This window comes from Hydra vulgaris, chromosome 09 (assembly GCF_038396675.1).
Source record: "Hydra vulgaris chromosome 09, alternate assembly HydraT2T_AEP".
NCBI classification, from domain to species: domain Eukaryota; kingdom Metazoa; phylum Cnidaria; class Hydrozoa; order Anthoathecata; family Hydridae; genus Hydra; species Hydra vulgaris.
Window position 1 is genome coordinate 12,009,680 of NC_088928.1, and position 25,864 is coordinate 12,035,543.

The 25,864-nt window shown below is 26.1% G+C and overlaps 2 protein-coding genes across 2 annotated transcripts; both read right to left on the minus strand.

Annotated features, from left to right (window-relative positions):
- Positions 1-891: 891 nt before the first annotated feature.
- On the minus strand, positions 892-10,271 carry LOC101237664 (uncharacterized). The gene is made up of 4 exons (XM_065804735.1): positions 10,076-10,271; positions 3,147-4,914; positions 2,239-3,003; positions 892-1,559 (listed from the first exon to the last, which is right to left on the minus strand). Exons 2-4 carry the CDS (start codon positions 4,656-4,658, stop codon positions 993-995), a joined length of 2,844 nt encoding a protein of 947 aa, XP_065660807.1. The 5' UTR covers positions 4,659-4,914; positions 10,076-10,271; the 3' UTR covers positions 892-992.
- Positions 10,272-20,013: 9,742 nt separating this feature from the next.
- LOC101237578 (CB1 cannabinoid receptor-interacting protein 1) lies at positions 20,014-24,888 on the minus strand. The gene is made up of 3 exons (XM_065804736.1): positions 24,100-24,888; positions 20,805-21,045; positions 20,014-20,650 (listed from the first exon to the last, which is right to left on the minus strand). The coding sequence occupies exons 1-3, from the start codon at positions 24,281-24,283 to the stop codon at positions 20,335-20,337; spliced, it is 741 nt and encodes a 246-aa protein (XP_065660808.1). The 5' UTR covers positions 24,284-24,888; the 3' UTR covers positions 20,014-20,334.
- Positions 24,889-25,864: the final 976 nt, after the last annotated feature.

Sequence of the window (25,864 nt, forward strand, 5' to 3'; positions counted from 1 at the left end):
TTTCTATAGAAATTGAGACATAACTTTTATTTCTATAGAAAAAAAAGTAGAAAAAAATTTCTATAGGAATTTCTATAGAAATTAATAGAGATTCTATAGAAATTCTATAGAGTTCTATAAAATTTCTGTAGGCTTTATGTTTCAAAATAAAAAGTTTCTATAAAAATTTCTATAGAATTTCTTTAAAAATTTATAGAAATTCTATAGAACTTTTTTTCCTGGGTAGACTCATTAACTGACTTTTGCTTCATTTACTTAGAAGTTTCATAAAAGCCATTTTCTTAACAGAAAATACCTTCATTTATTGTTGTGTTTTTTTGTTTATTTTTACACGTTGTCTCGTTGAAGAATTTATTTTAACTTGTTTTAAAGGCTTTATGCATCGAAATAAACAACTATTTCATTAGGAACATTGCAATTTTATTAAAACCATATTTTATAAAGGCTTCCATGATAAAATCTTTGTGATCTTGTTTAAGCCCTACCATTGCTATTATAAACTGTAAAACAAATCTGCTTATTGTAACTATTTTTAAGTGGCAAAAAAAAAAAAAAATTACAAATAAATATTAGTTTAGTTGTTAAAAAAGTTTTACCATTATATAACTTTATCAACAATAATGAAAGACACTTATATTTATCTTTGCGTAACAGGGATTTTGTAGTGCGAAGTCTATTATGGGTAAACTTATTAAATGTAGCTAACAAAAACGCGCGGTTTTAAAAACCACGGTTTAATGCCATCTAAATCGCATCGACTCAAAGTAATAAGGTATCGATTCTAAATAATGATCAGTTATAAACTAATTATTAAAAAAGAGTTGAATAATTATTAAAAATAAATAAAGCTCTAACAGAGTTTACATTTTTATAAGATAAAATATTAGTAGCTTTGGCTCGTCGTTTTTTTAAACGTTTATTGTTTATTTCTACAAATTACATAACATTTTAATTTTTTACATTATTTATGTTAAATAGAAGATAAGTTTTTTTTATATAACAATATTTTCAAAGGCGCTTTTAATATCCATGAGACGATTCAAGGGTGCACTGAACAAATGCATTTTATGCTTACATTTTTGTGAAGGGTCAGATGTACTAAATCCAAAGCATTCTAATCCGTCTGGATGAGTTACAATAATTTCTAAACTTTCAAGTGGAAATGTTCTGATAGTGTAATTGTCCTGATTGGGATCTGTCATGATTATACCCTTTAAGTTTATTTCTAGACCAACTGAGCTGCCTCCGATACATCTTGTGTTACTTACTAATTTTCCTCCTTTTGCCATTTCTTTAAGAAACTGCTTATAACATTTTCGTATGTGTTTCGACTTCAATGGTGGAGTTATAATTGTTGAACATATATATTTGACTTGAAACTTATACTCTTTAAGTTGTGGTTTTGCGTACAAAGAAAATTCTTTTGAAGGCTCTGAATCAATAATTGGACTTTCGCTAGGCAGTACCAAGCTTCTTCTAAATTTTTCCATTAATTTTGTCGGTTTAAATTTCTTTTTACAGTCTTTGTTAAATTTCATTTCTGTAGGAGAACTCATTATCTATAATTGAGTTATAAAATTAAGTATATTAATATATAATTAAAAATAATATTGATACTAATACTTTTTAGTATTTATTTTCTTGTAAAAATAAATACGAAAAGTTCTCAAAAAATTTCAAACAACTTAGTCTTGTTGCCGTCAAGTATCATCAGTTTTGGTCTTGTTACCTTACTGTCATTAAAAGAGCAAACAACGAGGTAGTAACAATCATCCTCGACTATGAGAAGCTTTTTTTATTAGAACGATTTAAATCTTAGACCAAAGGTTTAAGATTCAAATTGCACTAATAAAAAAGTAGAGCACTCTAACCATTAAATCACGAAGGCAAAAATGACAAACATTAGTGGACCTAGAGTTCTACTTCGTTGAAAGGGCGTTGTATTTTAGCGTAACAAAATACAACGCTCTTTTTCATAATTAACTCTACTACTTTTAAATATTCAAATACTTTAAAAGCATTTTACTTTTAAAACTCGTATTAATTATTTTATTAACTCACTTTTGTTTATTTAAAGTTTAAAATGACAGCAAGTAGCTTGCTTCTTTAACACTATATTTGTGCCCCCCTCTTTCTCCATAAAAACAAAATTATTTTTATTCCCCTTATAGCCTTAAAGATAAGCCACTAGCATTTATTTTTTTCATATAACAACAAATTAACTAAATTTACACTTACTTGGTCTGCACAATACTCTAATGACTTGTAGGAACTTTGCTCACCAATACCGCTATCTAATCTTTGAAGAGGTTTTAATTGGTGGTCTGGAGCTGTAAATGATGTCTCTTCCGACTCTGTGTTAGTATTCAAAAGATGACTATCACTTAACGTTCGATCGCTTAAGCTAATGGCTTCTTCAGTACACGTTGTATTGTTTATATTGCATAAGTTAGGTACTTCAGCTGATATATTTGAAGAACGATAAGTAGAATTTGAATTAAGTGAAGAATAAGAACCACAAAATGTTGAGTAGTGTTCACTATAAACGGGACTAATCTGAGATGTCTCTTTTGGGGAGTATGTTTTTTGAGAAGATAACGAAATAGCCTCAACAACTTGCGTTGCGGAATGATTCCTTGATGCACGATATACATGGCAAAAGCATTTTGTTTTTCCATTTGTTCCGGATTTGCTTAATACATAACCAAAGTATCGGTAATCTTTACTAAATATACCTAAAGATAATATCCAAGAAATATAATGACATTGTTCTTCTCCTGTAGAAGAGTCAATAACTAAAATATTTGAACCAAGAACTTCCAAGCTGACGTTTCTATAGTCTTTTGGATTTATTTTGTTTAAAGCAATTTCTATATATTCGTTTACATTAGGGAAACATTTTTTAACAGCAACGTTTCCAATTTTTACGATGTAATGAAAACGATGAAATTCGGGTTGTATCATGCCAAACTGAAGATCGTAAAGACTTTTTAAACTTGAGACCTTATATTAAGATAAAAAATATTTCAGAATGTATTACTACAAAAAAAGTATTATAAACTCAAAGCAATGCAATGTGGATTGAGTATAATGAGAAATAAATACATAAATAAGAAAACCTAACTTCTTTGGGAATAAAATTTTACCTTTGGACACGTTTGAAATACATTCATTATTGCGTCGTATATCTCGTTTGCTTTTTCTGTATGTAAAACGTAGCATCGAGCTTCGTTTCCTGTTTTGCAGGCAATAATTCCAAAAAAAAAAGCATTTTTAAGCACGACTTCAAAACTAACAACTTCATCAATTGCAAAAGTAACCAATAGGTCCCAGGATGTTACTGCGGTTCCAAAGCGAATAAATTCGCTTGTGACCTCTACGTACACTGGTTTCATTTCTAATACGTTTGTATTTTGAGCTACGGTACTAACTGCAGTGTCCACACTTTCTTTGTTAACATTAGATACTGTAATGTTTCCTAGATAATGGGCTGGATAATAATTTAACCCACCAAACGAAGAACTGTTTGTCCAAGTAGAATAGCGTTCGGCTCGTTTACTATATTGATTTACGCAGGAAGGGCTAAATGAATTCGATGCAAATGAGGATATTTCACTTGATTGACTACTGCATATGCTACTTATTGGAGAACTGGTTGGATACGAAACTCCGTTAAAGTCTATATGAGAGTAATGGAGTTGTTCGCTGTTTTCAGATTGAATAATATCAATTGGATGACTAGTTGATCTATTTCGCAATCCATCGTAATCCGCCGGCAAATCCCCAACATTTTTATATACGCTGTTATCAGAATCTTCATTATTGCTGAAATTTTCATACAACTTGTAAACATTACTTACGTTACTATAAACTGAAGTTCGTTTTTGCTTTTTTTTTATATTTTTTGTGTTAATAGGGGAAAAACATTGCAGGTTAACATATTTTATTACGTCTTTATCCCCTTCAATGTAAGATGATCTATGTAAAGTGTTGCTTCTTCTATGTCTTGCGTGCAAATGTTCATGTCGAGTTTTGCAAGTATCTTTTGTAGATAGCTGAGAAGAATTGCTTATTGGTGATGTATTTTCTCTAAAACTTAAGTTATGCAAAGAATGAGCTCTTCTAATAATTACTGAGTTTTCGTCAAAATCTTCTCTTAGAATAAGATTTTCAGATTGCCTGGTTACTCGAGATTTTGTTTTCTCAGTAATCTTTTTACGAGTGACAATTTCTGTGTACACAGTTTCATCTTCTCTGCTTGAATTTCTTATGTAATTTTGTTTAAGTTTTTTATTGACATTGCTCTTATTAATATCGATTTGTTTTTGCTCTTCTGAGTTGCTTGAGTACGTGGAAACGGAGCTAGTAGAGCTGGTACTTTGGTGATGAACCTTTACTGAACTCCTTGGTGTTACGCTACCATGTGTTTTATCTAATATTTCGATTGATTTTTTTATTTCGTTAGCTGTTAAGGTATTGTTAGTGTTAATATTTTTATCTACAACTATATTTTGTTGATGATTTTGACCACTTGAAGTTTCGCTTGATTTGTTCATTTCAATATAAATAGGGTCAGGTATAGCTTCTTTGTATCTATTGTTACATTTGTTTTTATGATACTCTGAATCAATTTCCTCGTAAAAGCTTTCTCTGAACATTTTTTTAAACAACTCAGCTCAGTAAAAAAAATTAACGTTTGGTAGCTACAACATTACTTTTAATAACACGATCACACTTTCCTAATAAAGTGCACAATACGTTCATTTATTTAAAATCTTACAGTGTGTGTACAGAATTTCAAAGTTGAAATAGTGTTTAACTACACAGCTTCAAGCAAACAAACTTTTATGTGAAGGAAATCCATTTCATAATTGATTTTGTTGACAATTGCGTTGTAGTAGACATAACTATTTCCTTTTTGAAGTGTTTGTGTAACAACATGTATATATATATATATATATATATATATATATATATATATATATATATATATATATATATACATTTAAACAAATATATTTGTTTAAAAGTTTTTTTTGAACAATATTGAAAAGAAATTTGTGAAAAATTCAAAATAAACTTTTAAGTGCAGACACAGGAATTAGTTTGTGCCGAAAACAATCAAAACTTTTATTAAATCCACTTCAAAATTTTCCATTTTCAAATAATTACTTTTTTTTTGCTTCCGCTAACAATATTCAATTTACTCCACATTACTTGAATAAACTTAGTAGAATAGTCTGAACTGGACTACCTAAGGGGTAATTTTTTTTTACTAAAGGTGTTTAGCCATATTGTTAGAAAAACAACCTTACAATAATTTTACCAATATAATCCCAGTGTAATATTATTGATAGAACTGTAATCCCAATGTAATAATATTGATAGGAACCGCTAATATTAGAGTGATATTAATGATTCTAGTAATAATGGAGATAAACTCGGATAATATCAAAACATTCAGTAATGTTTAAAATGGCGTTTAAGACAACTCATCTTTAGATATTTTTAAAAAAAATAACTTGAGGATTTCTTGAAAAAATAAAGAACTTGAGGATTGTTTAGAAGAATAAAGAACTACAGAAAGAAGAAATTTTATCAATTAAACTTTTATTTTGTTATAAACATTTTAAAAAATCTGGTCGAAGACCACCCAATTCTTGCGTGTTTTCTAACATAATTCAATGAGTGGATTGATGTTTCAATAAGCAAAATTTTATAATATCAAAGAAATCAAAAAAACTATTATTTCTTTTTGTTAAATCTTATTTTTCATTAGTAATTTCTTTCCGGTAATTTATAATACTGTATATGTTCTGGCACTCTAATCCCTAGCCTATACGAAAAACGTGATGTAAAAAAAAACAAAAAAAAAAAGTAATGTAAAGGACTGTAGAATAGGGTGGAGTGAATTTTATTTTTTTTTACAATTCATTTAGCCTGGGTGTGCAAAAGTTGTCTATTCATTTCAGAAATACTCTGGAAAAATATCAATGCTCTAGGAAATTTTCTTGAGGTGCCTCCAGACCTTTAAAATTTTAATGGGTCCCTAATATTATATAAAAATATTTTTTTCAAAAGTATGTCATGTTGGGTCTCAAAAGAAGCAAAATTTTATAAAAAATTTTGTTTTATAGTTTATTGCAGAAAAAATAACCTTTTAAACTAAAAATGAAAAAAGATTATTTTTTGATAATATTTTCAAAAAAAATCTTAAATAATAATTTGTTTATAAAATAATTGATATTTTTGAAATTTTTATAAAATTTTGCTTCTTTTGAGACCCAACATGACATATTTTTGAAAAACTTTTTTTTATATAATATTAGGGACCCATTAAAATTTTAAAGGTCTGGAGGCACCTCAAGAAAATTTCCTAGAGCATTGATACTTTTCCAGAGTATTTCTGAAATGAATAGACAAATTTTGCACACCCAGGCTAAATGAATTGTAAAAAAAACTAAAATTTACTCCACCCTACTGTAGAATAAGTCTCAATCAAAACTCGGAATTTCGCTCCATTAAGGTGCACTCAACGGGATGGTTTACGTAGCCCTCCTTATCAATTTCGCATATATGACCAAAGTAGACATTGAACTCTCCGTTTTTAAGGCAACGTTTTATCCAATATTTTCCAAAAATGAAATTAATTTAAAACGATTGGTATTTAAAAAAAATATGAAATTTAGTGTAATACTTAATTTTGCTTCTTTTTTTTGAGATTTATTGTAAATTAATTTTTTTTTTAATGAATCAATTTACTTTAATTGCGTTAAGTATTAATAATGAACGAACTTTCAAAGTACTATTATAATAACTGTTCTGAGAAAATTTTTGTTTTCAAGTCAAAATGTTTTAAAGAACGCACAGTGGGACAGAATTGCTTCAAAACTGGACATTTAACTAAAATGAAAAATGGCGTTATGAAATATTTTTTGTGGTAATGTATAATTGAGTTTCTGGTCTATCTTATACATTTGTTTTTCTGAGGATAGAACTGGTTTTTAACCCTGTATAACCCATAATCTAGCTTAATTCTTTTGTTTAAAAAATAATTCGCCTGCGCGAGTTATTAGTACTACTTTGTTTTTATAGTGTTAAAGCTGAAAGTTTGTTAAAAGTCCCAAATTATTTTCAGGGATTCTTCAATCTTAGGTTTGCGCTATCTTTTGCTATTGATAAAATATTTTTAAAGTCCCTAAAATATATATTAATAGGACTTAAAAATAGTGCATTTAAAATATTTTATTTCTATTTAATTTTTTCAAACAATGCGCTTTTTGTTTGTGTCCTAACTTAGTTGCAGTTTCAAATTTTTTTTTTCATTTATAAACTTTAGAAATTGCTGACGATTACAGATTGTAAAACTTTTTTTGTTTTTGTTTCACTTATTGAGGCCTTTTGTGTGTATTAGTGTCAATTACATTAGTAGAAACCAAGTCATGAACAAATGAACTAACGAGGTTCTGTTTTTTTTTGTGAGATTTGTTTTTAGCAAACTTAAACGAATAAATCTAATCTAGTTTTTAAGTAGCTTTTTTTGAGTGACTTTTTACATAAAATTTGAATTACTGTAATTTATTTTAGTGAATCGATTAGAATATGTTTTAATATTATTTATTCATGGAAGCTTTTGACTTTTTTCTTTTTTCTATTATCACTTACCGGTTTTTTAAAAAACTTTACTCGAAATTACTCAAAAATACATTAAAAACGTCTTACAATTATAAATAAATGTTTAAAAATCTATGAAGTATTTTTTTCCTAAGTCTAACAAGTGCCCTTTAAAGAATTATTTAATTTAAAAATACAAAACAAAAAAAAGTTACTTTTGTCCAGTGTTAAAGCTATTCTGCCCCACTGTGGGACGCACTGTGGGACGCATCAATCAAAAAATAATGAAAATTCATGAAACTGAATTTATTTTATGCATAATTAAGTTCATGCATAAAATATTTTAATTATACAAATGCCTTATAAAGTGCATTAATGACTTTAGATATATAAAACACATACCAGAAAGTTCAAGATTGTTACCTGTTAATTAGATTGTATTATTTGCCACGTTGTAGATTGCGTTGCGATCTACAACGTGGCAAACGTTGTGCATGTAAAAAAATAGTCTTACGTTATAAAAATACACTTTAGCGTTGCTTTATAAAAATACTTTTTATTTTGCACCATTAGTGTCTTTTACCATATTTTGATAGATTTAGCATGTGAAAGAAGTATTTAACGGTATATTTAAATAATATTTCTTATAAAAATCCTCGTTGATTATTTAAGACAAAACAAGATTGGGCACGTTACAAAAAGTCCTTTTATCAGGTTTGTTCACCTAAAGACTATCTAAACAATGGTTATTGACTTCAGACAACTAAGCTAATTTTAACCTGACTTTTAAATAAACAATGACAACAATCAAAGCGTGTTTCTTAAACCAAATAAACAAAATTGTATAAATAATAAGTTTTCAAAATGGCAACACGAATAAGATTTTATATTCATGAAAGAAAAAAATTTCTTAGATAAAATTAAAAACTTAAAAACAACCCCAATAATTAGTCTGATTATATTTGTTGATGTTTAAGACATGGTTAAAACTTTATATGATTGTAGATAAAGTGTTTTTTTTTTCAGAATAAACTATTATAAATTATATTCTAAGATAACCCTCACTTATTATTTAAACTTAACGGAAATTAAAACGCTTTGTCGGTAAAAAAAAAAAAAAAAAAAAAACAGAAAAAAATGTCTATCTTCAAAAAAAAATCTAAAATTATTGTACTTTCAATTTTTATAGCTATTGGCGTTGGCAAAAACCGGTATGCAAAGGAGAAAAAATCCATCTGATAACTGCACTTTTTTTTTCTCCCCTTTACAACTTTTTAAAAGATGCTCATTCATTTTACTATGGAATGACCACATATTGCTGATAGCTTAACAACCGCATATAGGCGACGCATATTACCGAAAGCACAATGATTAAGTATCATTTACACAGAATGACAACCACATTTATTACCGTATATTGCTGACACGTATCGTCGATCAACATAACAACTATGTAATGCCAACACATATTGCTGACACAGCAATTGCCTTTGAAAAATGTTATTTAAAAAAATGATCTTAAGCTATATTTAAGTTGGAAATGTTTTTGTAAAAGTTAATTAGAAAGTTAAAATAAAATAACACTTAGGGCGTTTATTTAGGGCGTTTATTTAGGGGAAAACAGGGGAAGATTGCTTTTCACATAACAACTCAACAAAAAAACTTGAAAATGGGCAAAAACCAAACTGTTTTTACAACTTGTATTATAAAGCCCAAATTGTTTTGTTTTTTTAATATTGTTAACACAGTTTTATACGCAAATGAGACCCTGTTGTATTGGCTGGGGATCAAAAACTAAGCAACAATCCTAGATAATAGGATTTAACCTGCATAAGTTTTTTTATTATAAGTTAAATGGTATTTTTTAAGTATGCACATTTTTTAAAACTTACACTCCATGTGTAAGTGTGGTTCATCAACTGCACCGTGCGGTCCAACTGCAAAGTGTGGTCCATCAACTGCAACTGTGCGGTCCATCAACTGCACCAGTCTAGCCACAATCCCGCCATTTATTATTTTTAAGAGAGATTTTTACCTTATTCTAAAAACCAGATTTTGAAAAGGTTTTAGTTTTAAATGTTTATTCTATGGTTTATACGCTATAATCTGGTCTCATTAACATATTTCTCTTTAACATGTGCATAAAATAGACTTTATCTCAAATTGTACATAAGAATAGTCACCAGATATGTATATTTCAAAAAGTATATATTTTAATAGCTATATTACATGCGGTAAAATAAAACTCTAAATACATTTTGAATATTATATATTTTATTTAAAAAATAACATTGTCCTTGATTTTAATAAAAAATCACAAAATTTACTTTGCGGTAATTTTTCAACGGTTCATAATTTACCGGTAAATTTTACCTCCGCAACACTTTTATTTATATTCAACATTGATATAGGTCTACTTCTATTCAAAATAAATAAGTTAAACAAAATTAATTATAATTACCTTTTAAAATAAATTATTGGTAAATGAAATAACAAATATTAACAACAAGTTATTGAAAAAGCCATGACCTTGTCACAAAATAAAAACACCAAGTTATTCAGCAAACCATAACCTAGTCGCATAAATACCAAGCTATTGAATAAGTCATGACCTTACCACAGAATATAAACACCAAGTTATTGATAAAGCCACGTATAAGTAAATATAAATCATACCAAGTATAAATGTTGGAAAAAAAGACAAAAACTAATATCACTTTTGTTCGTGTGATATTCGCTAACATCACTTTTGTTCTTGTGATATTCGCAATTTAGATTTAATAACTTTTTAATTTTCAATTTTTCTCATTGAAATTTTGTGTTGTTTAATCATTTTTTTTAATATTTCATGCTTAATTATTTGTTTTTATATTTCTAATTTTTTTATTTTTTTTATTTTTGAAATTGAAAGGCGAGTTATTCTAATTCCTTAAAATTTAATTTTAACTTAAGTTTAAAAACTTTAACAAGTTTTATAAAAACTAACATCTTTAACTAATTTATAGCGTTTTTTTACTATATTTATTGCAACTTTTAAAGATTGCAAGAAAAATTTGTAAAAAATAAGTAAAAAACATTTATCCTTTAACATATAATAAATTTTGATGTTTGAGAGTATGATTAAAAAATAAATCATTAGTTATTTAAAAAGTTTAATAATGTGGATACCATAAATTTTTTTTGTAAAATGCCACCTTGCATTTTTGAAACGGTTCAGCTGGACTACTATATTTGAAAAATGCTAAAATTTGTAAAAATTTTTGACCTATTTATTGGACAAACAAAACTTTAAAATAAGCTTATGTAAAAAAAGATGGAGGCAAAAAAAAATTGCTATACTTTTATCAATATATCATAAAATGTGTATATAAAATAATATACTTTCAAAAATAATAAAAATCAAAAGTTAGTTATCATATTTGTATAGAATTTGAAACAGTTAAAAATAGGGGAGAGTGGGGTATTGGCGAACACCTAAGCGGGAATGCGAATTAAAGACACCAATTATACAAAATTGATCATATTTATTGCTTATCAATTAGTTTAACTACTCAGTCACAAACCCTCAAAAGCAATTTTTAAAAATCTTATTATAAAAATAAAAATTTAAGGCAAAAATAAAACTCTTGGTGTTTGGAATTACCCTACCTACGTGGGGTAATTCCGAACACATCGGGGGGCAATCACAAACACTGTTGTGTAATAATGAATAAAATGCTAATTGGAATAACTAAGTCTAAAAATTATATTATGCAACAACAACAACAAAATAGGAGTGACTTTATTGCCATAGAAGCTCCAACAGAGTGTTACTCAAGAAAAAAGTTGCATAAAATTATCAGAAAAAGTTAAAATCAAATCATAATAAACAACATCCGCAGCTTCATTACACTACTGCACGTCTGGAACTGAGCATAGTATCCCTTCTCAGCAGGTAAAAAAAAATTGTCGAATTTATTTTTTTACAATGCTGTTTTGACCATGTTTGGAGTTACCCCGCGTTCGCCATTACCCCACTCTCCCCTACTATTGGAGGAAAAAGGTTGCGCAACTTTCTTTTCCGATTTTGATTAGGTTCTCAAAAGAGGCTTTTAAAAAGAAACGAAAAAACTGTGAATAAACTTGTCACTAGTGGTTTTGCAATATGCTGTTTGTAATTTCACACACGCGTTCACGAGAGTCTATATTAGCGAAATAAAAACCAGATTGAGTATAAAATTAAATATTTATTTTAGCATTCATCATCCCCGTACCAGGAACGCTTTACCTAGCAGCATCAACCTTATTTATTAACCCCTATTACATTCTGCTTATCAGCAACAATGCTTATACCATATCAAATTTTTTTATTAAAAAGTATATATATATATATATATATATATATATATATATATATATATATATATATATATATATATATATATATATATATATATATATATATTAAATGCGTAATGTTTCAAACTTTAGCACAAAAAAAATTACATTTGTTTTTATAAGTTATATTATAAGTTTTTATAAGTTACATAAGTTACATATAAATTACATTTGTTTTTATAAGTGTTTTCATAAATTCAAAACAAAGTATTATTAAAATATGTATTTGTGTGAGGTCACAAGTAAAGCAAGAATTAACAATATGGTTATTATATAATATTCTCTTTTTTGATGCCACGACATGCCCTTTAAAAATCGAAGCAACTAATCTTTCTTGTTTGATCAAGTAATGATTCGATTTAAATAATAACATTATAAACAAATAGTTCTGACAAATATTTAACAAAATAGAGATTAAATAAACCGCCTAAAATAATATATCATGTCAATAGAAATATATCATCATGTCAGCAAAAATATGTTTGCAAACATCTAGCATGCAAAAATATATCTGTTACAAAAATGCACACATAAACGATGAAAAAATTAATTAAAGCAACAAAATGTGTCCTTTTTTATACAGGGAAACGAGGATACAAAAATGCCATAAATCTTATATATATATATAAATCTTATATACATATAAATCTTATATATATATGTTTTATATTTTTTATTCGATGTTATATTTATGTCCTGATTTTATTTCATTCATTACGACTTTAATTTTCAAACATAATTGTATATGTATAAATGTCATGTCTATTATTTATGGTAATTTATAAATATAATACAAAAATTGTTAATGGTAATTAACAAATATAATTTGACAAATTAAGGGTAGATGGGGGCACATTAATTGCCGTAGCAGTTATTTGTTAATTGTAGATAAACCAATACAACTATAAAAACTTGCTAGTTTCAAAAGTAAAGAGCAATAGTCCCAACTGACATTTGGTCCTAAAAAGACATCTTTTTAAGGTTCAAAAGACGTTCTGAATGTTTTTTGAACGATTAAAAGACTTTTTTTTTGGACAATATACCGGCTGGGATCTGCCTTTAAATATAAACTAATTAATGAAAAAATTGATGAACATGATATATTTCAATTTTACAACAAATCTTCCAAAAGATTAAGATGGCTCCACCCCTTTTTATTAAAATTTTCAAAAAAATGTCTCTCGATTAAGGTTACTGTTAATATATTTGATTAAAAAAAATAGACAAAAATGTTTAAAAAAAAAAGTTGCGTTAGCAAAAATCATCAAAAAATTTTCATATTTTAAACGTTGGTTTTTCAGAATCTGTAAGTAGTATTTGAACCAATTTTGACAGCATATAAGTAAAGTAGTAAAGATGGTTCAGAACTAAAATCAAAGTTCAAAATTGTACCAATCAATAATGGCTGACAATTCTTTTTGAGCATTAAAAAATCAGGCCATTTTAGAAAAACAAACTGCGATTATACAAGATCTGTTTGTTCTAAATAGTTGTTTTAACTTCAGAACCTAGTTCCAATATTGAAAAAAGGTCTGTGAAAACTTCAAATCAATCGATCGAATAGAAGCACTAAAAATTGTCCTTTGAACTTAAGTGAGCGTAACAAAAAACTTATTTCTGAGAAAAATAGAAAATAAAATTAAAAATGAAATAAGTAGTATGCAATTTGAATCTAGTGTGCCCCAGAACTATAAGTTTCTCCCTCTATCTCTTTTTCTTTGTCAAAGAATCCTTTTTTTACTGCACTTTTAATTTTCCTCTGTTTTTCCTTTTTTTCGCTCATTTTACTATTAATATGGTTGATACAAGTATTATCCTTTTCTGTTGCATAACAAAAACAGTTCGCGACACAAAACTAGACTTTGGCCACTTATTCCAAATTAATCGGTTTAAAGCTTCATTTAGATTTTGGGTAAACTCATGTAAGCACTTTTTTAGAAAATCTTGAAAGCCAAGATCTTTAAAGACACGTTCAATTACTTCTTTTATAGCAAGAGGCGAATTTAAATGTGCTTTGTAGGTACTTGTAACTTCTAGTTTATCTCTTTGCCATTTACACCAGCTCTTTGTTGTTCGAGGACACAACAAGCGACAACTTTTCGGTCATTTATGTCAGAACAATGATATAAAACTGTACCAACTGCATTGGAGATGACATCATTCATGCAACCAGCAAATGTCTTTAGAGCTTCATGTCCGCAACCCATCTCGCAAAATCTCATTACAGCAATTACATTGACTTCTTGAATATGTTTATTTTTTATCTCTGGAAACGAGTAAAAATTATAACTCCATTCACAAGATATACATTCTAGTTTAAGTTTATGTGAGAGTCCCAATTTTTATATCTGGTCAAGTCTGACAGTAATCTTGTCGCCACAACCCAGAAATCTACTTAAAAGTTGAAGACAATTTTGCAGAACTCCAAAGTGAATTATGATAAAGAAGATAGAATCTCCTTTGTCAACAGTTAAGACCAAATCTTCTAACCTAATTTTTGATAATGAAACAGCCTCCTTTACTTTTGGTTTATCAATTTGATTTATTGCAGCACATGTATACCTGTTAGATGAAAACTAACTAAAAAGTCTTTTTTTGTTTAATCTTATTATTATTATAACTCTTATTTAATAACTCTATAAACATATATAGAATAAATGCAGTTATTTTTATTATTCAGATTGATAAAAAAATATAGGAAGAAATCACGATAGCATCTGTGTTGACATCAACACAACATAAACAGCATTACTTTTTCCTTTATAAATGTCATCATTAAAATTTAAACTATAACTTTTAAGTAACAGAATGCCGTAAATAAAAGAAGACAAAGTGAAAAATTGCATTTTGTAGTTCAAATTAAGAGTTTTGTGTCAAAAAAAGGTAGACAAAACAAAGCAACGTAAATTTCTTTATAATGGAACGTATAATTCATCTCAAATGACATATTTTTGGAATCTACAATGTTTAAACTAGGTAAAGAAGCATTAAAAAAAAAATGATTTTTTTTTTTTTTACATTTTTAATAGAGTTGAGCCACCTCAATGCATCTTAACCAATCAGGTACAACAGTGATAGATGTAGCATTTCTTGGTGTTTGAGCTAACTTTCAGACAAGTAGCAAGCTCTAAATATTTGTATGTTTATACTTATGTCAAATTATGATGCTTTTCAAAAAATTATGATTATTGGAAGCTGGGAACAAAAAAACCCTTTAACATTGTCACGAAAGTATTTTATCAACTTGTTGCCCCTCCATCCTAAACGTGAGAGGCAACAATCTGATAAAATTATTTTGTACTATTCTTAACTAGACTTATATTTATTGGTAAACTTTAAGTTTCGTAGTATGATTTCTCAGTGATCAAAAATTATGACCATATAAAATGTTTAACAAAAAATGTTGAATTCGTCACTGGGGTATAATTTTCTTCAACATGCAGCGCTTTGATCCTGGACAAGAGACATTAATTATACATTTAACACTGTTATAATACTTAAATGTTGAAAATGAGTTTGTCAAAGCGCAATAGTGTATGTATGTAACATAACTTTTGTAACACAACTTTTATCCTTGGATTTAAAGTGTTATTTTTTAATTGCTTCAGTCTAAACGACTACATCAAGCACCAACTTTGATTTTATGATTCAATTTTTATTCAACTTTTAATTTTATTTAGACAGAACAAGAAAATTTTCATATTTTTGTTTTTTTGGTTGGGGGAATGGGCGGGTAGGGGTTTTCAATGTGAAAGAACTTCTCAATTGTACCTGTGAAACTGTATTTTGGACCTTGAATCTTTACCTTCGGGCTTGCTGCCTTTTTATTTTAATATGGCTGACCTTTCTAAGATGGTTAAAAGTGTTAGTAAGTTTAAAAGTGTTTTTAAGATGGTTAAAAGTGTTAGTAAGTCGTAACATGTAGCGCGTAGCCGTGAGTTACTAGGCAATAGCCAAAATAAGAAAATTATTGTTTATTTCGCCTTGATTTTACCTTAAAGTTTATTAATGATAATACCGAGAGGTAGTATTATTAATAAATTTTGTTATATGGATTTTGATAATAACATTTCTTTTTAAATTTCTCTTAAAACATTTAAAGTCATTTAAAAAACATTTAATTTTTTTAAGTCCAGCATTGCGTAATCCATAAATAAGAGAAAACCATTTAGATTCTTTTTTATATAAATCTAGAGTGGTTATTATTTTATTAACTATGTCTGAAAATGCTTTCTTTAGATATGGCTCACGATACTAAATTGTGTATGAGCTCAATTTCAAACTATATTTAGGAACAAAAAAGTTGTTCTCTGAGAACCTTATAATGTATTTATGACAGATTTCACTAAAATATGATTTAAATATTTTTGGCAACATTCCTAGCTAAGTTCTATACAAAGACTAAAATTTGATGTAAACTGATTTTATTTATAATTAATGCTCTAAGTAAACACAGAAGAGGTTCGCAAGGTTCTTTTCTCTTAGCTTCATATAAATCATTTTTTTTTTACTCTAAAGCTTTTTTTGTATGATTGGTACTTGCCCAAGCGATGTTACAGTATGTTAAGTAACTATGAATAAACGCAAAGTATAAACCTTTTAGTGATTTAAAACTAAGAAATGGTTTAGCTCTATAAATCATTCCAAATTTTATTTTATAGACCGTTTACATGAAAATTCCATGAGAAGTTTTTATCCAACTCCTCGCCTAAAAAGTTTACTGTAGATTTTATATATATATATATATATATATATATATATATATATATATATATATATATATATATATATATATATATATATATATATATATATATATATATATATATATATATATATATATATATATATATATATATATATATATATATATATATATATATATGTATGTATGTATATATAATTACTTCAAACCTCAAAAAAACATAAATTTGCAATTCTAAACATAATGAATAAAATTATTTATTAATCAAATACAACTCATCATACTATTTTAATTTTTCTTGTTTGAAAAAAAGTAAATTTAAATTTTTTATTATTATTAGCAAAAGAAAAAGGTTCACTGAAGTTCGTGCAATACTATTATTATTTTGATCTTTCACAACAATATACAAACTTGTCAATAATAAAAAGTTACAAAATAGTTTTATTTAACGCTATCTGAAGATATATATTAGAAAAATACATTAATTTTGTAGAACTTATTATAAGCTACATTATTTTAGGCGCGTATTATAAGGGGTTAGAAATATTTAAGCCCCCGCTTAATCCATTTTGCCTGTTTTAAAATAATTTAACTCCCGGGGTTATTTTATTTCGAAATAGATTAACCCGGGAGCTAAAATGTTTCAACTGGGAGTTGACTTTTCGGGGAGTTAATCCATTTTGCGTCATCGGCTGTGTTTTAAAAGAAATGAAATTTATAAACAAAGTTGTAAACTAAACAAAAAAAAATTGTTTAGATTGGGTTGATTATATCTTAAAAACTGTCTATAAAGGCCTATGCGGTTTCGGGTAAAGATAAACATTTTGAAAAACAAACCTCTTTATTCTGTCCCAGAAAATGTTTAAATATAAAAACAGAGTTTTGTCTTTGTCACTTTTGTCTTTGTTACTTTTGCTATCTTTGTCGGCGAGTTGTTACAATTATTATTATTGTTATTATATAAAATTTTAATAAATTAAATATTTATTATGTTTCAGAACAAGGAAACTCCTCAAAAGATTATCTTTGATCTTTAAAGAAGGTCCATTTTGTTTTTTAGCCTAGAAACTTTAGTCTTATGGTAAAAAAATGTTTCACAAATTCTTGTTAAAAACTTGTGACAAACAACTGTAACTGTGATCAGTAGTTAACTTTAATTGCTTTATCTAGTTAAAAATCCAAACAATGAAATTCTTAAACTGCAAGTTTGCCCTAGCAGCACCACTTTAATTCATAAACATCGTACGGTTAATAAGGTTACAATTAGTTAGTGTTGCGAATCAATCCAATTAGTTGTAACCTTATTAACCGTAATTTGGTTTGATAACCTTACTTATGCCATAATGACTATACGTATAAAAGAAGTTCATTCTAATGTCAAATAAAATCTCAAACAAAAGGACGCCAGGGGTCTTCCAGGTGGTTTTTCCTAGCCAGCAACATTCATAGACAGGAGACAAGATATACTTCGTTGTTGTTTTGTTTTTTTTTAATTTTTTTACAATAAATAAATAAAATCATAAAAGTTAAAAAATAAACAATGACGCAATTACATTATTGTTTTTTTTGTTTTTTTTTTAAATGTGATAAAATAATAATGACCATTTTTGTTTATATATATCATAGTCATTATTTGTTTGATTTTATATCATCTTATATATATTGTTATATATTATTACTACACCATAAATGTTTTAATTTAATTTTATAAGAAATAATTATCTGAGATGTACACTTTTAAAGCAAGCATAAAATATTCCTATTTTCATTCTCTATAAATAATGAAGTATTACACAATGAATTACAAACACTATATAAAAACTTTTTTATAATCTCATTCAAAGTTTTAACTATTAACTGTTACAACTTTTGGTACCCACGTTTTACCCAGGTTAACCTTAGATCTGATCCAGGCTAATAGGTCTGACCCAGATGCATTTCGGATTAATCTAGATTTTTTAATAGATTTTATCCATTGGTAGATTGGTAACTAGATGTCTAACTTGCGGCATTTTATCGGACAAATAATGAAGCCGCTTTTTTTTGTTTGTAAGTCCACCATTTGTAAAAAGGGCAAGTGCTGAAGCCGATGTGTGGAATAAATGTTAAAAATGCAAGAAAAAAAAAGTTTCCAATAAATTAAAGATAACTCAAAAACACGTTTTAGTACCTATATAATACTTAAAAAAGTTTCTTTATGAGCTTATGTTTATTATAAAGTATTTTAATTCATAAAAATGCTTCAAAAGCGTCGTTTTACTTTTCTATTCAAAACTTTAATCTCTTTCTAATCGAAAATAAATTTAGGAAACATAAATTATTATTTTACAAGTATTCTAATTTCCTCTTAACACTTTTACATAAACAGTATTTATATTTAAAATATATTTACATCATTTAAGAAAAGAACAGTTAAATAAAATTTCTCTACAAATTTAATCCGCCATTTGTAAAAAGGGCAAATGCAGTTTCACTTTTTCGGATCAAATTTAGAGATCTAGCTATATAATATATCATTAATTAGGATTAATCTATAATAGGATATTATAATATATCATTAATTAGGATTAATCTATATAATATATATAATATATCATTAATTAGGATTAATCTATAATAGGATAATAGGATTAATCTAGATCTAAAAATAGAATTATTCTAGATCTTACAATAAGTTTAATAAACGTTTGAATATTTTGCACAAAAAAAATAATTTTTTTTGAATTTTTTGTTTGTTTTTTTTTGTTGCTAAAAATAAAAAAATAAAAATATTAAACTCTAATTTTTTCTATTATTATTTATATCTTAAATTAATAATAATGTTTTTAATTTAAAACTATTATTTAATTATATTTGTGCTTTTGTTTTCAGTTTATTAATATCCATTTTATAATATCCGCTCATTAACATTTAAAATATTAACGTTAGCTTATTTTGACAATTGCTTTGCAAAAAACTTAAAAAAAAAAACTATATTTAAAATTTTAAAAATTTTTAATAAGTTATCTAAAGTATGTTACGGACGTAATCTGAAGTGCCTCACGTGGGTGCAAACTAAAGTGTGTCGCGGAGGTGAATTCTGAAGTGTGTAACGTGCATGTAATTTCCTATACTACTAACACAACAAGCTTTTTCTTACTATATAAACATAAAATATATTTTGAATAAACCATTTAAATAAACAGTCTTTATTTTTATCTGCCTCAACTACCACTATTGTTAAAAACTTTATTACCTCTGTTGTTAACTGATTTAGTTAAGCCTTTTTTTATTGAACAGTTTAATTTTTAATTGAGAAAAAGCGTAAGAAAATTTTTTAAAATATTTAATTAAAATTAACACACGAACATTGTTTAAAAAAAACTTAATGTTTTTGATATATCGTTTATCAAATATCGTTAAAAAAAACTTAATATAAAATTATTTTTGTCGAATAAGCTATTGTCAATTTTGCTTCAAAGATTTCAAATTTCAAAGAATTCAAATTTCAAAGAATTCAAATTTGCTTCAAAGATTTATCTTCAGATATTTTCAGATAAATTACAGTTATTGCTTAATAACAATATTTGCAAAAACAGAATTTTTCAATAGTCTGTGCGCCTTTTGCTTTATTAATGTTTTTCTTGTCTTGTCTAATTCTAATTAAAGGTTTTGCAATCCACGGAGGAGGTATATGACCCTCTACCAATAGTGCATTCTAAGTCAATCGAGTTTAGTTTTTTTCCTAACTCAGATCGTTTTCTGTCGTTACTTGAGTAAAATTTTACTTGGAATTTGAAGTTAATTTTTTTATATTTTTTAAACTTTATGGTACACGGAACATCAGTTCGAAACTTTCTCATAGTCGTGCTTATACCGGCTGTTGACCAAAATAGTTGGTAAGCTAACTTGGTATCATTTTCAGTGTTAGCGATTTTTTCAAACTTAATGTCCATACCTCCCAACTTGAAAAACCTGCAATAAGTCCATAAGAAAATGATTAGCACTTAGTTTTAATGATACAATTAATTTAAATTAATAAAAGCCATAAAATTAAAGATAACAATTAATCTTGCTAAAAATATGTTTAAGAAGTATATATATCTCAATGAAAAACAAAAGTGTTTACATTAACTCCGTCATTGGCTCAATCTCCATTTTTACTTGATAGTTAGAGCACGTGGCTAATTTTATAGTATGTTGTTCATTAAACCGCTGACCATCCTGTTTAAAAAATACATCACTACTACCAGGTCCATTTCCAGGTATATTTGCCAAGTAAAATGAAATTTTTAACTTTAAGTCGTTACCTCCTGAATTGATACTCGATTTATTAGACGAACTGCCACAACTTTGCAAGCTCTTTTTTTCTAGTAAAAACATAAACTAGGTAATAAATATAAAAAAGTATTATTTGTTCTAAAAATGAAAGTAAAAAAAAGCAGCAATATAATAATAATTTTGAAATATATTTAAATATATATATATATATATATATATATATATATATATATATATATATATATATATATATATATATATATAAACATATATATATATAAATATATATATATATATATATATATATATATATTTATATATATATATATATATATATTTATATATATATATATATATATATATATATATATAAATATATATATATAAATATATATATATATATATATAAATATATATATATATATAAATATATATATATATATATATATATATATATATATATATTTATATATATATGTATATATATATATATATATACATATATATATATATATATATACATATATATATATATACATATATATATATATATATATATATATATATATATATATATATATATATATATATATATATATTTGCACTTCATAAATATCAGGATTGTAGTTATGTTACTGTATGGTTATAATACTATATAGTCAAATGCTTTTTTGGGGTAATTTTTTTACAATAAAATTAAAATCTATTAAGTCTTAATTTGAAAATGCAACAAGTGGATAAATTTTTTTTTTTAATGAAACACAAAACAATGACATTTTGCAAGTAATTCAAATTTTTCGTGAAAAAAAATCAAACTTGTAAAAGTCAAATTGCCATTTTTAATGCTCATTTTAAATGACTATTTTGCATCGAATAATTTTTTAATGTATAAAGTAAAATGGCTTGGTTGAATTATCTTTCTAAAAAGCACTAACCTGGCAGTAAATAATATCTGTTTTATATATGCATAAAACTTTTAAAAGTGTTTTCATTTTGTAGAATGCTAAAATACCAAAATGATCTTTTTCAAGCCTTTTGAAAAAGATCATTTTTTTTTTTTTTTTGACATCATTAGTACTAATCAACAACATATTGACAACAACAATAAAAAGTTTTAAAAAATTTATCACTAAAGAAACTTGCTTTGAAGAAGTTTTTTTATTGCTTTTATAATTTTGAAGACAACCATCTTCTAGTTTTAAAAGACAACGTGGCTCATAATTGTTATATAGCAGGATTAATATTGCTTTTAGAGTTTGAAGCTAGCCATGTTACATCGGTAGGCAAAATAAACAAAATTATACTCCCTCTGGGGCCAACCATGACTTTTAAACAACATATACAAGTTTTGCAACGGTAACCTATAAGTTCTGGATTTAAATCAACAAATTATTAAATAAGACATGACCTTGCACAGAATATAAACACAAAATTATTAAATAACCCATGATCTTGTCCCAATATATAAACACCAAGTTATTTAATAAGCCATAAGCTAGTTACATAAATACCAAATAAAGTAAAGTGTAATAAACAAAATCTTAATAAACAAAGAAAAAAAACCTAGTTTAATAATAATTTATTCAATTTTGTGCACTTAAAAAATTTAAGTTAGCTATATAGCTGGATAGCTGGATACTTAACAGTGGCTAGATAGCTCATTTGGTTAGAGCTTTAAAAAGCTCTAACCAAATGACAGTCCATATTTTAATGAGCTATCCTCATTAAAGTTTGGACTGTTGTGCAATACGAGTTCAAATCCTGCCACCGCCAACTCAGTGCTTGAGTAGTTGCAAAAATGTTGGTCAATATCGGAGGCTACTTTGGATTAGTCTTAATGACTATTTGTGGCTGTTCCTTTACTAAGCTAACAATATCTTCAGATATAAGAGGCTAGCACATCAGAGCATTTGATAGAAAAATATAGCACGAAAATTCAAAAATAAATAAAATTAAATAAATATATTATCGCCTAATATCCATCAAAAGGCGGGAAAAAGTATGGAATAAGATATTCATTCTATATCAAACTTAATTTTAATAAAAACAAAAAAGTTTAAAAGATTGCATTTATATTTGATTTTTCTTTTTCATTTCTATAATTATTACAACAAGATTTTAAAAGATAATTAACTTTATATTTGAACTAGGGGGTGGTGCGCTAAGGTACATGCTCCCCCTATCTTTCAAAAGATAACAATACAATAAAAAATTAAACGCTTAAGAAAAAGAGAAAGAATTGTATTTCTAATAAATCTCAAATAAAATACTAAATTACATACAAAGAAAACTTGCCCAAATTTTTCTTATTAAAAGATTATTATTACAAACCAGTCTTAAAAAAAACAAATAAATGTTATAAAAACAAAATATAAATGTTTAAAAATAAAACAAAAGTGTTTTGGAAATTTAAACCAACTTAAAAGGGTTTGATTATCATGTTTGTGTGTAGAAACTATGTGGAAGTAAGCATGTTTAATAGCTTGCGTTTTCAAAGTATTCAAAGTCAGATTTGAAGAGATTAGTAACAATTGCTTCAGACAATTTTTTAGTTGATTAAAGTGTAGGCTAACCCCATATACATTGTATTATATATATATATATATATATATTTATATATTTATATATATATATATAACCCCATTTACAGTTGTATTATATATATATATATATTTATATATATATATATATATATATATATATATATATATATATATATATATATATATATATATATATATATATATTATATATATATATATATATATATATATATATATATATATATATATATATATATATATATATATATATATATATAGTACACAGCGTTTTTTTATTTTTGCTAAAAATCTTAATATCTTAAACAAACAACTGCACTGAGCCTTAAAAGAGGCTCAGTGCAGTTGGTTATTTTCTTCTTATCTTGTCATTAATAAAAGGCATATGTTGTTTGTATTTTCAGTAAATAAAAAAATAAATGCTTTAACTTTTTAATAAATGTATTCAAGAAATTTAAAAGCCAATAAAATCATTTACAACTAATAATATTAGTCGTAAATTATAACATAGAATTTTCATTATTATTTAAAATATATATTCATTTTATTACAAAATGAGACGAATTAAAATAAAACTTTTACCGCACTCGGATGTCTTTCTAGCGTTTGGTCTTTTCTTTAGCTTTTTTTCTTCAAATGTGTTTGTAGGGTCATTATACAAATTGTGGTTTTGAATATTTTTTTTATGAAGACCTGCTTGATCCTTTGGCTTAGTGATGTCCTTATGAAAAATCCTGGCAACAATCGCTGCTTGAAATAAAGGCATGATGCTTATGTCAGTAGAAGAAGTTTATGAATGTTGAAAATGTTTTTTAAAACATCCAAATGAATATTTGATAAGATAGTTTCTTATTAGATTTGCGGCAACATTTTGTTTTTATTGTTTATCCATTGAATTCAGTAAAAACATCATCCAGTTAAAACAAAAAGAAAAATCGTTTAAAAAACGATGTTTTCTTTTATTATCGAAAAGTACAAAACAAAAATTCTAATTTAAGTAAGAATTAATACGAGGCGCGTTCGAGATCAAATAAACTTGATTACTGGAATTATTCAGTGTTGGGCTTATTCAACTTAAGATCTCTTGATAAAAAATTTTGTGACGGTTTAGCAATTTAAATTATTCCTAGCTAGACTTTTTTTTTTATTTAAAAAAATAAAAACAGATGCTTTCTGAAAAACCCTAATTTTATTTGACAAGACATTGGGGTGCCGATAAAAATCAGTTGAATAGGCTAAAATTATTTTGCCTTCAATAATCAATAAACCTGTTTTCATTGGATGTTAAATGTAGTTGCTTGAGTTCCAAGAGGTTTGCGCTTTCGCAAAAATCTTGCTACACGCTTTTACCAAATGTTGTATAAAAATTTAGCACTAAAATGTAAATCTTTTCTGTATATTTAATATACTTGGGTAACAAACTTAAAAATAGAAGCTAAAATTATTGGTAAACAATGAGCAATATAAAAAAGAGGAAGAAAAAGATGTCGATTTTATTTATTCACGAAACATATGCACTTTTTTCTTGACTTAGAACTAGAGTAAAAGTAACAAGGAAGTTTTCAGAAAAATTTAAATGCATCATTAATCTTTCGACGTAGTAGTTTCTTGAATTAATTTATTAAAATACTATATATTAAAATACTGTAAATATAAAAAGATATAATAAAACCGTAAAATGATGAGAAAAATAATAGAAAGAAAAAAAAAGTAGTAAACTACTTGCTAAAAAAGTTACTTAAAAATAAAATTGAAAGTTACTTAAAAATAAAATTCTAAATGTTTTAACCATTCACATCAAACTTAAACTTAAAACCACTGCGTCGACTTATACCATAAAGTTCGTGGTAAAAAAAAACTGCGTTGGCTAACGCCATAAAAATTGGGGTAAATAAAACAACTGCATTCACAAACACCATAAAGTTTGGGGTAAAAAACTTTTTTTTTGTATTTTCTATTTTTTTTTTTGTAATCTTATATCTTCTATTTTCATAGATTGTCGTTTTTATTATTTATTTATTTTTATTATTTATTAGTTATGTTATATTTTCTTCCTAGTAACGACAATATATTTTTCAACTCTTCGAAACAACAAACATAAATGCTTCAGTGTTTTTTATACAATTTAAGTAAATATTTATCAATATTCATCTGTTTTTTTTATTCAACAAAAGCCATAAAAACATTTACTTTATTTTAAAAGAATATTCGCAGAGCTTTTCCTAAAATATTCTGTGTCATAATTTTTCTTCGCTAAAATTGATTAAGCTGATTATTGAAAGTTTTTAATTTTTATCTTTTTAATATTTATCATTAGATTAATTGCTTTTTCTTTTTCATTTTTTTT